The sequence below is a fragment of the Mustelus asterias genome, chromosome 19, assembly GCF_964213995.1.
Source record: "Mustelus asterias chromosome 19, sMusAst1.hap1.1, whole genome shotgun sequence".
In the NCBI taxonomy this organism is placed as follows: domain Eukaryota; kingdom Metazoa; phylum Chordata; class Chondrichthyes; order Carcharhiniformes; family Triakidae; genus Mustelus; species Mustelus asterias.
Genome location: NC_135819.1, coordinates 44,477,379 through 44,489,734, shown reverse-complemented (window position 1 = coordinate 44,489,734; position 12,356 = coordinate 44,477,379). Strand labels below are relative to the sequence as shown.

At 42.9% G+C, this 12,356-nt stretch overlaps 1 protein-coding gene across 1 annotated transcript in view; it reads left to right on the top strand.

Moving 5' to 3' along the window:
- LOC144507484 (mucin-5AC-like) overlaps positions 1-12,356 on the top strand; it is a 229,113-nt gene that overhangs the window by 121,360 nt on the left and 95,397 nt on the right. Inside the window, exons 40-42 of the mRNA XM_078234610.1 lie at positions 4,305-4,370; positions 5,758-5,817; positions 8,127-8,486. Of these exons, the coding sequence (XP_078090736.1) occupies positions 4,305-4,370; positions 5,758-5,817; positions 8,127-8,486 (486 nt within the window). The remainder of the gene's footprint in view (positions 1-4,304; positions 4,371-5,757; positions 5,818-8,126; positions 8,487-12,356) is intronic.

The following is a 12,356-nucleotide window of genomic DNA, read 5'->3' as shown; positions in this document are numbered from 1 at the left end:
CATGAGAAAATTGATGGCAATTGACAGATGATCAATGTTAACAATATTTGAGCATTAGGATCTTTGACCGACACGGCATCCTCAGGCCTGGTTAGAGCTGGAGGTTCCTGGGAAGTGAGACTGAGTATAATTGGCCTGAGAATATTCAGAGCCACTGCCTGCCTGGAGAATTCAAGTCTGTGCTTTTGCTGATTGTAAGAGGTTTCCACTGTGCATTGCGAACCAATATTTATCAGAACTTCATTCTATGTAACAATTCCAATAAATCTATAATGTATAATTAATTTCCTGGCTGAACGAGCTATTAAATAGTTGTATCCCCTCTTAACTAAAATAATTTTATTTAAATCAACTAACAAAGAAGTGAATCAATTTGATTTTTTCAATGTCTGTACGTAGCTACATGCAGCAGAATCTGAGACTCAGAGCAGTTTCACAGGTTGAAATGTTTTCTGCTTTATAGAAACGACATCAAAACCTGAGACAGTGACAACAACCACATCCACCACCAAATACATACCTGGTAAGCAGCAATGGTTGTACACCCTGCTGCAAGTCTGTCCATCTCTGTGTGGTCTATCACTGACTCATTAACAAATATAACCACAAGATAAGACCATAAGACATAGGAGCGGAAGTAAGGCCATTCGGCCCATCGAGTCCACTCCACCATTCAATCATGGTTGATTTCAACTCCATTTACCCGCTCTCTCCCCATAGCCCTTAATTCCTCGAGAAATCAAGAATTTATCAATTTCTGTCTTGAAGACGCTCAACGTCTCGGCCTCCACAGCCCTCTGTGGCAATGAATTCCACAGACCTACCACTCTCTGGCTGAAGAAATTTCTCCTCATCTCTGTTCTAAAGTGACTCCCTTTTATTCTAAGGCTGTGCCCCCGCGTCCTAGTCGCCCCTGCTAATGGAAACAACTTCCCTACGTCCATCCTATCTAAGCCGTTCATTATCTTGTAAGTTTCTATTAGATCTCCCCTCAACCTCCTAAACTCCAATGAATATAATCCCACAATCCTCAGACGTTCATCGTATGTCAGGCCTACCATTCCTGGGATCATCCGTGTGAATCTCCGCTGGACCCGCTCCAGTGCCAGTATGTCCTTCCTGAGGTGTGGGGCCCAAAATTGCTCACAGTACTCCAAATGGGGCCTAACCAGTGCTTTATAAAGCCTCAGAAGTACATCCCTGCTTTTGTATTCCAAACCTCTTGAGATAAATGACAACATTACATTTGCTTTCTTAATTACGGACTCAACCTGCAAGTTTACCTTTAGAGAATCCTGGACTAGGACTCCCAAGTCCCTTTGCACTTTAGCATTATGAATTTTGTCACCGTTTAGAAAATAGTCCATGCCTCTATTCTTTTTTCCAAAGTGCACGACCTCGCACTTGCCCACGTTGAATTTCATCAGCCACTTCTTGGACCACTCTCCTAAACTGTCTAAATCTTTCTGCAGCCTCCCCACCTCCTCAACTTTCATTTTCTACCTCACATTATCCTTTTAATTGTTTGCTTTGAAAACATTTGTTTCTCTGGTCGTTAAGTTGTAAATTTGAATGCAGCTTGTAGGAAGTTGTACTCCTGACATAACAGTTCGTGGAATGATAGATAATAATAGATAATTTCTAACATGCATCAACTGCCATGCCCTTTCATTCTCATATTTCTCCACTGCATGCGAAGCTCCCAAGTGAGAAGGATGTATTTATTATAACATCCACCGTATTATGATATGGACCAACAAAGCCTTTGTGGTGAAATTTTTACTGTCACTTGGTATGTTATCCCAGACCTTTCCATTCTTCTCATGTGACTCCTATCATGGTGTACCTTTCCCATTTCCCACAGTACTTTCCTGTGCCATTACCAGCCACATTCCATCCTTCCCAGGCCAACCCTCTCATATCCATACCCATCCCATTTCTTTCATTCCTATCATTCTCAGCCAATCTAGCCCTTCTTTCTATGTCTTCTGCATCCATGCCACCTTGTTCCCAATCGCAAACTTCCCATGCTATCCCTTTTTATTTTCACGCTATCCCCTCCTGTTCTCTCCCCTCCTCCCATATGATTCCCCCATCTCATGCCACTCCCCACATACCATCCTTCCTGTCCTGATCCATCTATGATGTGGCGATGCCGGCGTTGGAGTGGGGTAAACACAGTAAGTTTAACAACACCAGGTTAAAGTCCAACAGGTTTATTTGGTAGCAAAAGCCACACAAGCTTTCGGAGCTGCAAGCCCCTTCTTCAGGTGAGTGGGAATTCTGTTCACAAACAGAGCTTATAAAGACACAGACTCAATTTACATGAATAATGGTTGGAATGCGAATACTTACAACTAATCAAGTCTTTAAGAAACAAAACAATGGGAGTGGAGAGAGCATCAAGACAGGCTAAAAAGATGTGTATTGTCTCCAGACAAGACAGCCAGTGAAACTCTGCAGGTCCACGCAACTGTGGGAGTTACAAATAGTGTGACATGAACCCAATATCCCGGTTGAGGCCGTCCTCGTGTGTCCGTCTAGAGAGCTAGGCTCTCTTTACCTTCTTACTCCACCATCTCCCTGCACCCACTGCTGCTGTCATCCAGTGTTGGCAGCCATGCCCATGACGTACACTCCAGTTCTGCATGTGCCTCTCATGCCTTTGTGTGATCTGCCCAGCAAATCAACCCAGTGGGCAATCAGAACATTGGACAAAGACAGGAATTCTGGGATTCTGGCCGTTCCTGCCAGCAGGTTCTTCCAGTTCTGCCAATGGCAACCTCCCACCGGGCAGATTCCTCAACAGCGGGACAAGCAAGCCACACAAAGTACCGTAGACGTTAGTGGGATCCCAGAAGATTCCGCAACGGGAAGGGCCAGAAAGCTTTGGCCAGCGCTAAGTGGAATGGGCTACCAAATTAGGTTTGACAAATTATTTTGCCTTGTGGATTAACTGATGAAATAATTTTGTGATCGAGACTGAGATGAAGGCCAGAATTCTCCTACTTTGCTCATGGCTGGGATTCTCCGGTCTCGCTGCAGTGAATGGAGTTTCGGCTGAGCACCATTAGACCATAAGACATAGGAGCAGAATTAGGCCACTCGGCCCATTGAGTCTGCTCCGCCATTCAATCATGGCTGATAGTTTTCTCATCCCCATTCATCTGCCTTTTCCCCATAATCCTTGATCCCCTTATTAATCAAGAACCTATCTATCTCTGTCTTAAAGACACTCAATGACCTCCACAGCCTTCTGTGGCAACGAGTTCAACAGGTTCACCACTCTCTGGCTGAAGAAATTCCTCCTCTCTGCTTTAAAGGATCGTCCCTTTAGCCTGAGGTTGTGCCCTCTGGTTCTAGTTTTTCCTACTAGTGGAAACATCCTCTCCACGTCCATCCTATCCAAACCACGCAGTATCCTGTAAGTTTCAATAGGATTGCCCCTTCATCCTTCTAAACTCCAACAAGTACAGACCCAGAGTCCTCAGCCGTTCTCCATACGACAGAAATTGTCTGTTCTTGCTGACAGCGGTGGGGGGGGGGGGGGGGGGGGGGGGTGGGGGGGGGGGGGGGAATGAGATCAGAGAATCCCAACCAAAGTGTCCAGAAGTTTGAAATTTGGGTGCTTGGCTGCGGGCAGCAGGAAAGTATGTTTTCAAACCTGGTACAGGCAAGGCTCACTGAGTGGTGTAGCAATATTTTTCTTGCGATATAGAAACTGTACCACTAACGTGGACAATGATTAAAACTACCTCCACCACCAGTTACATGCCTGGTAAGTGACAGCAGTTTTTGAATTAAATTGCACCAAATCTACCTCCACAAATTAATTATTTTTGAATGTTTCTTCCCTGCTGCCATCAGACTTTTGAATGGACCTATCTTGCATTAAGCTGATCTTTTTCTACACTCTAGTTATGACTGTAACATTACATTCTGCACCCTCTCCTTTCCTTCTCTACTATGTACTCTATGAACGGTATGCTTTGTCTGTCTAGCACGGAAGAAACAATACTCTTCACTGTATGCTAATACATGTGACAAGAATAAATCAAATCAGAAATCAAATCCGTGTAACAATTCCGGAAACTCTTACACTAAATAGAATATTGAATATGGTTCATTAAATAGTTCTATTCAGTCTCCACTAAGTACATTTATTGGGTACGCTAAGATAAAGAGAATAGCTATAATCTTCAGGAACTTTATGCTTATCTACCTGCAGCAGAAAAGTAAGTCTATATAAATCTGGTACAGATGAGTCTCAGTGTAATGGTTTGAAATATTTTTCACTTCTGTAGAAACTACACCACTCATTGAAACAACGACTTCAACTGCATCCACCACCACCCCCACCCCCAAAGTGGGTAAGTGCCGTTTAATAACTTGCATCAAGACGGTTTCCACAAATGGATTATTTTCTAACTCCATGTGGCCTGTCACTGAATACGTAATGAAATAAAACTTTCACCTTTTTACCACAGATATTCCATTCTAATTATTTGGTTTGAAAATGTATTATTTTTGTTTTCTGGTAATGTTTACGCAGCTTTTAAGAGATGGGGCTCCTAATTTATTGTTTAGTGGAAATAAGATGTATGTTAGGGATTTGGTACCAGTTGTGGTAAAATCCTGCAGGGTGCATCCACTTGCATAAACTGATATATGTCCCCAGTGTCGAAGCTTCAAACAAGAAGTGTATATTATCAAATATATCCCGACAAGCATCCCTCGATGTTCGAATTAAAATGAATGGCACTTAGGATATTTATAAATCTGCATGTTGTTTCGGCTTTACGATGCTGGCTTCGACAATACAATGCTCTATGCCACCTGCCTTGTATATTATTCAGTCGCAGAACCTGAACAAGTCTGTGGAATCGGTGAAACCGCTGTCCGATTTTCCTGGAAAAATGTGACCCCACAGTGCGGAGACATGGGGCCAGAGACGGACAGGACGATGGGTGGACGGAGAGTGGGAGAGGCAGTGCTGTCTGTCTTGGTTTTGTGTGTCTTGTTTAGGCAGACACTTTCAGTGAGAGCGCAGTAAATATGTGAGGCTCATCTGCGAGTGTATTCATGTGGTCAAATCTCCTGCAGTGACCTGTTGGCTGACAAATAGCTTCAGACAAGAAGTTTCCAACTACCTGAGACCAATACATGGATGCACAAATAATCCTGAAGGATGAACATTGACATGTGGTCATGAACCAGTTGATTGTTTTTATCATTGTGTACCTACGTGAAAATCAGTTCACACTTATGATGTTTTGACATGACATAGTTTTCAGGAACAAGTTGTGTCATAAGTTCAAGGACTGCTTGTCTGAAATAGTGTGTGGGTTTCCTCTGGGTGCTCCAGTTTCCTCCTCCAGTCCAAAGATGTGCGGGTTAGGTGCATTGGCCATGCTCAATTGCCCCTTAGTGCCAGGAGATTAGCAGGGTAAAAATGTCGGGTTATGGGAATAGGATCTGGGTGGGATTGTGGTCGGCGCAGACTCGATGGGCTGAATGGCCTCTTTCTGCACTGTAGCAAATCAATGTGACAATTCCATCAACTGTTCACTTGTGCAATTAGTGTATGAATGTGGGTTATTAAGTAGTTCTATTCTCTCCACGCTAAGTTTATTGAGTGTACTGAGTATACAATTGAATAGGTGTAATTTTTAGAAATTTTGTGCTTAGCTACATGCAATAGAAAGGTAAGTTTATAATCCTCAGTGTGCACTGTTGAAATATTTTTCTCCTCTGCAGAAACTACAACCCCGATTGTGACAACAACTTCAACCGTGCCCACCAGCAGCACCACAACCGGTAATTGGCAGCGATTTTATATCTTGTGCTAAGTCTATTTCAGAATGGATTCGATTCTAACTTTATGTGGTCTGTTTTATTATTTTATAAATGTGGCTTTGAATTTTCTACTTCAAATTGGTTTGCTTTGAAAATGTTTGCAAAGCTGTTCCTTATTTTGTAAATTTTTGGTTCAATTTTAGGAAATTATGTTCCTCGCATCATGTTTAGCAGAACAGGGTACAAATCCTATGTGCAGCCCAAGCAACGTGGGGGCATTGTATTATACATTCCTATTAAATAGCAATTCTGCAGTTATCAAATATCGGGGTGGTTTCTGTTTCAAACCAGGAAAAGAATTCTCTCAATAGACTCTCAAATTCTTCCCTGGAATTTCATTTCCCCGCTCTTTCTCTCTCTCTCGCACGTAAATGAAAATTAACCCATTGATTTCTGAAGTAGGAATATGAACATGGAAAGCACCTTAGTGCTTAGATGAACAGTGTTGTACTGGATTGGTCGTCTTTGCATCATTGCGATGAAATTGTGGAGCTGGAATGTAATAAGTTATCTGAAGCACTATTCCCAGTGAATGTCAACTGCACACCCTAATTCGGAACTATATCACCATTCCTTCACTATCACGGGGTCAACATCCTAAAACCACTCTTCTTAACTGCAATGTGAGACTGAATGGATACATGGACTGCAACTGTTCAGGAAAGTAGCACAGTTGATATGGTTTACATGGACTTCAGTGAGGTCCCACAGGGAAGGTTGGTCCAAAAGGTTGGAGCCCATGGGATCCAAGGTTAGTTGCCAATTGGATCCAAAATTAACTTGTTAATAGGAGCCAAAAGTGATGGAGGAGGGTTGCTTTTGTGATTGGAAACCTGTGACCAGTGGTGTACCACAGGGATCAGTGCTGGGACCCTTGATGTTTGTTATATACATTAATGACTTGAATAAAGTTTATTAAAATTTATTTGTTAGTGTCACAAGTAGGCTTACTTGTGACACTAATAAACACTACAAAGTTACTGTGGATATCCCCTAGTCGCCACACTCCGGCGCCTGTTCGGGTACACTGAGGGAGAATTTAGCATGGCCAAGGCACCTAACCAGCACCTCTTTCGGACTGTGGAAGGAAACTGGAGCACCCGGAGGAAACCCAAGCAGACACGGGGAGAACATGCAGACTCTGCACAGACAATGACCCAAGGCCGGAATTGAACCTGGGTCCATGGCGCTGTGAGGCAGCAGTGCTAACCACTGTGCCACCGTGCAGGATTGGAATGTAATAGGTATAATTAGTAAGTTTGCAGATGACATGAAAATTGGTGGTGTTGTTGATAGCGAGGAGGATAGTCTAAGACTACAGACTGATATAGATCAGCTGGTAAATTGGGCAGAGCAATGGCAGATGGAATTTAATCCTGATAAGTTTGAGGTGATGCATTTTGGGAGGTCCAATAAGGGTGGAATATACACAATGAATGGTAGGTCCCTAGGGAGTATTGAGGAACAAAGGGACTTTGATGTACAAATTCATAGAACGCTGAAGGTCGCAGCGCAGGTAGATAAGATGGTGAAGAAGGCATACAGAATGTTTGCCTTCATTAGCCGGCGCATAGACTATCGGAGCAGGGAGGAGTTGGTACAACTTTATAAAACATTGGTTAGGCCACAGATGGAATATTGTGTGCAGTTCTGGACGTCACAATGTCGAAGAACGTGATTGCAGTGGAGAGGGCGCAGAGGAGATTCACCAGGATGTTGCCAGGGATGGAAAGTTTCAGCTATGAGGAGAGACTGGATAGGCTGGGTTTGTTTTCCCTGGAGCAGTGGAGACTGAAGGGGGATCTGATAGAGGTATATAAAATAATGAGAGGCATAGCAAGGATAGATCTTCAGAATCTTTTAGTTATGGCAGAGGAGTCTAAGACCAGAGGGCATAGGTTTAAGGTGAGGAGTAAGTGGTTTAGAGGGGGATGATTCACCCAGAGGGCGATGGAAATATGGAATGCGCTGCCCGAGAGGGTGATGGAGGCAGATACCCTTGCAACATTTAAGAAACATCTGGACAAGCACTTAAATCTTGAATGCACAGTAGACTAATGACCAAGGACTGGTAAATGGGATGATTTTGATTGGTATTTGATGGTTGACATAGACATGATGGGCTGAAGGGCCTGTTTCTATGCTGTATGACGTTGAAAGAATATGGCGTCAAATTGAGAGAGGTTGCTGTGCCATTTTAATCTTTGTATTTCTTGTTAATTAACTTGTTTAAAGGCAGGTTCAGTAAGCCCAGACTTCTTATTTTGCAGAGGAGCAATGTAACGGTGAATGGTCTCCTTGGATTAATGATCAGACGCCTTCTGAGGACAGCCCAGGCGATTCTGAGTTATTGGATTCCATGCGCGATGAACTGTGCCCTTCCTCTTCTGATGCAATTAATAAAATCCAATGTCAATTTGCTGATTACCCGGAGAGGCCAATAAGTGAATCGACGGACAATGTGACCTGTGACAAAGACACAGGACTTGTCTGTGTTTACAGCGAAAGTGCTTCGCTGGACAGGAAGTTTTGTTATGATTATCAAATCCGCGTTTGCTGTGAGCCACAAACCACAACACAACGGACAACAACCTATCTGCCTGAAACCACCTCTACAACCACCACTCCTGGTAAATATGATATTTGCGTGTAAAGGGGATGATGGCCTATTATCACTAGACTATCAATCCAGAAACTCAGCTATAATGTTCTGGGGACCAGGGTTCGAATCCTGCCAAGGCAGATGGTGAAATTTGGATTCAGTAAAAAATATCTGGAATTAAGAATCTACCGATGACCACGAAACCATTGTCGACTGTCGTAAAAATCCATCTGGTTCATTCATGTCCTTTAAGGAAGGTCATCTGCCGTCCTTACCTGGTCTGGTCGACATGTGACTCCAGAGCCACAGCAAAGTGGTTGACTCTCAATTGTCCTCAGGCAATCAGGGATGGGTAATAAATGCTGGCCAGCCAGCAACGCCCATGTCCCATGAATGAATAAATAAAATACACATCTCTTTTCGAACAAAAACACTTTGGACAAACTTGCCCTATATGAGTGAAAATCCTACATCCGACACAGATAATGCATCAAGCTGATAAAGCAATAGTAGGTCCAAATTAGAAATTATTGTAGTAATAGTCTGCCCAAAAGATGCACTGATTCATAAGACAATGTCTGTCATTTTAATCGAGTCATTGGTCCATATCAAATACATGGGCTAATACGTCAATTAGAGAAGTGGATAGCAATAAGATGATTAGTGTATTTTCAACTATTTGTCCGGCATTGTTTCACATGCTATTTAACTCTTACCTGAACCATCTCCTCTTTTTGGACTAAAATTTCTTTTGCATTATAACTAATATACTGCGGACACACTCACATCAAGAAAGTGACTGGTGCCTAGCTCGACATGATCAACTGTTTACTCCCTATTCATAATGAATAGTAGCAGTAACATGACGTGTGACTGAATAATGTAGTGCAGGTCCACAGCATAAATGCTTAAATGGTAGACCCTTCCATTGACCCTGTATACTCTGTTAAGATCATGTTGGAGCCTTGGGAGGAGTTGCTCCAGTATCAGCGCCAGGATTGTTGTCCAAGTGTTTTAAAACCACTCTTTTTTTTTTGGATAGCTAGTTGAATATAAATCTGCCCAAGCTTTCCACTGTCCATTGAAAACTAATTGTTGCAGGAACTCCATTAATGGTCCAATTGACATAGCAATTCCCACAACCCTTTATATTTGTGGAAATGATGCTCTGATGGCAAAGGCTGTTCGCTTTGAATGGTTCTCTTTCCTTTCCTCCAAAATAATCTTATTGAGTAGATTAAGATAGAAGTGAATAGATTTCGTTTTTACAAATGCTATTCTGCCGCACATGACCAAGAATATATGTTTTTAAACTGAATACTACGGGCTTCAGTGTGCAATGTAAGAAGTTGAAAGATTTTCCTGTTCTACAGAAACAATGCTACCAACACTGGCATGGGCTACAATTACAGCTACCACCAGCTACATACCTAATAAGGGACAACACTTTCATACCTTGCATTAAGTTAGTCTCCAATAGGTTGTTTACTAGCTCCATGCGGCCTGTCATTGAAGGGTAACAACATACAGCTTTCACTTTTACACACACATTTCCCTTTCTAATTGTTTGCTTGGAAAGTGATTGCATCCTTGACCGTTAAGTTGTAATTTATTGGAAGTTGTTTAGCAAATCGTCTTCCTGACATCATGTTTGCCCAAATGGGAAGCAAATCAGCACTTTCGCTCCCAAGTTCACACTTTTTTGCAATGAGCGTTAACTACCATCCCGTAGAGTGCCCAGCTCCTAATGAGAAGAGTATGTTAAATTATTTTTATATATATATATAACATGCTGTCACTGAACAACCTGTTTGTCACACTTTGTCAATACTGATGTTGTAAAGCAATATAATGGACTGCAAGTCACAGCCAATCCATCTCATTCCATCTCTCTGACTATTTCACGCTGTTCTGAGCTCAGCTACAGGATTTCATAGAAGAATCATAGAAGGAGGCCATTCGGTCCATCAAGCCTGCACCGACAAGAATCCCACCCAGGCCCTATCCCAAAAACCCCAAGTATTTATCCTAATAGTCCCCCTGACACCTAAGGAACAATTCCGCATGGTCAATCAACCTAACCCACACATCTTTGGAGTGTGGGAGGAAACCAGAACACTCGGAGAAAACCCACCCAGACACGGGGAGAATGTGCAAACTCCACACAGATAGTGACCCAAGCCGGGAATCGAACCTGGGTCACTGGAGCTGTGAGGCAGAATTGCTAAACACTGTGCCACCGTACAGCCCATATTATCAGGTTTTTTGTTGATACCCACTAGAAAACTGAGTCTGGTGGTATGTGCTCAGTAGGTTGGTCTGTGGAATGTAGTTTTCCTGCAGTGTGACTCCTCCTCTTGCAGATAGCAGAATATCACCCTCTTCACCCCCTTTGATCTTTGAGATGATGAGTGAATTACCAGTCTGATGAAACAACCTGATGCTAAATGAGTCAAGCAGTCAAATTACATGCTAGATTGATGTTATATGGACCACTGTGGCAATGTTGTGTAACTAAACTATGATAAACTGTCTCACAAGTCTATTTGGAAGTGTCATCAAACATAGAGTAGCTGTCTTAAATCCATTTCGAATGAGGAGGATGAAGAATTTTTTAAAAATTCATTTGTGGGGTGTGGGTGTCACTGGCTGGCCAGCATTAATTGCCCATCCTTACTTGCCCTTGAGAACGTGGTGATGAGCCACCTTCTTGAACTGCTGTAGTTCCTGAGGTGTTGGTACTCCCACAGTGCTGTTAGAGAGGGAATTCCAGGATTTTGACCCAACAACAACCCAACAACAACAACAAGGAACGACGATATATTTGCAAGTCAGGATGGTGAGTGACTTGGAGGGGAACCTCCAGGTGATGGTGTTCCCAGATATCTGTTGCCCTTGTCCTTCTAGATGGCTGAAAACATGGGTTTGAAAGGTGCAGCCTAAGGAACCTTCGTGGGTTCATGCAGCGCATCTTGGAGATGGTACACACTGCTGCCACTGTTCATCGGCGGTAGAGGGATTAAATGTGTGTTGAAGGGGTAGCAGTCAAGTGGACAACTTTGTCCTGGATGGTGCCAGGCTTCTTGAATGTTTTGGAGGTGCACTCATCCAGACAAGTGGAGAGTATTTCATTTTTCTCCAGACTTGTCCGTTGTAGATGGTAGACAGGCTTTGGGGAGTCAGAAAGTGAGATACTTACAAAAGGATCCCTAGCCTCTGACCTGCTCTGCTAGCCACAGTATTTATATGGCCAGTCCAGTTCAGTTTCTGGTCAATGGTAACACCCAGGATGTTGATAGTGGGAAATTCAGCAATGGTAAAGCCATTGATTGTTGGGGGACTATGGGTAGATTCTGTCTCTTGGGGGAGATGGTCATCGTCTAGCAAGAGAGACAGGGACTGCAGTTCACGCTCTGTGTTGAATAGAAACGGCATTATGTATGAATCTGGATATGATGGTGCAGGTTGCCAGGACAATATTTCAATGTTAGGACCTTCCACTGACACTACATTGTCAGGTCAGCTTCGAGCTGGAGGACTCTGGGAAGTGAAACAGTCAGAGCCGCTGTTAATGTGGAGAATTCAAGTCGATGTGCATCTGTCTATTCTAAGAGGTTTGCACTGTCCATTGAAAACTAATATTGACAGGAACTCCATTCTATGTGACAAACGCCAGCAAATCTTACCTTGAAAAATTGATGTCCTGGCTGAAGAGCTATTAATTAATTATATTGCCTATTTGCTAAAATAATTTTGTTAAGTAAAGAGAAAAGTGAATGGATTCATTTTTTGCAACTTCTGTGCGTAGCGACATGCAGCAGAATCTGAGACTCAGAGCGGTTTCACAGGTTGAAATGTTTTCTGCTTTATAGAAACGACACCAAAACCTGAGATAGTG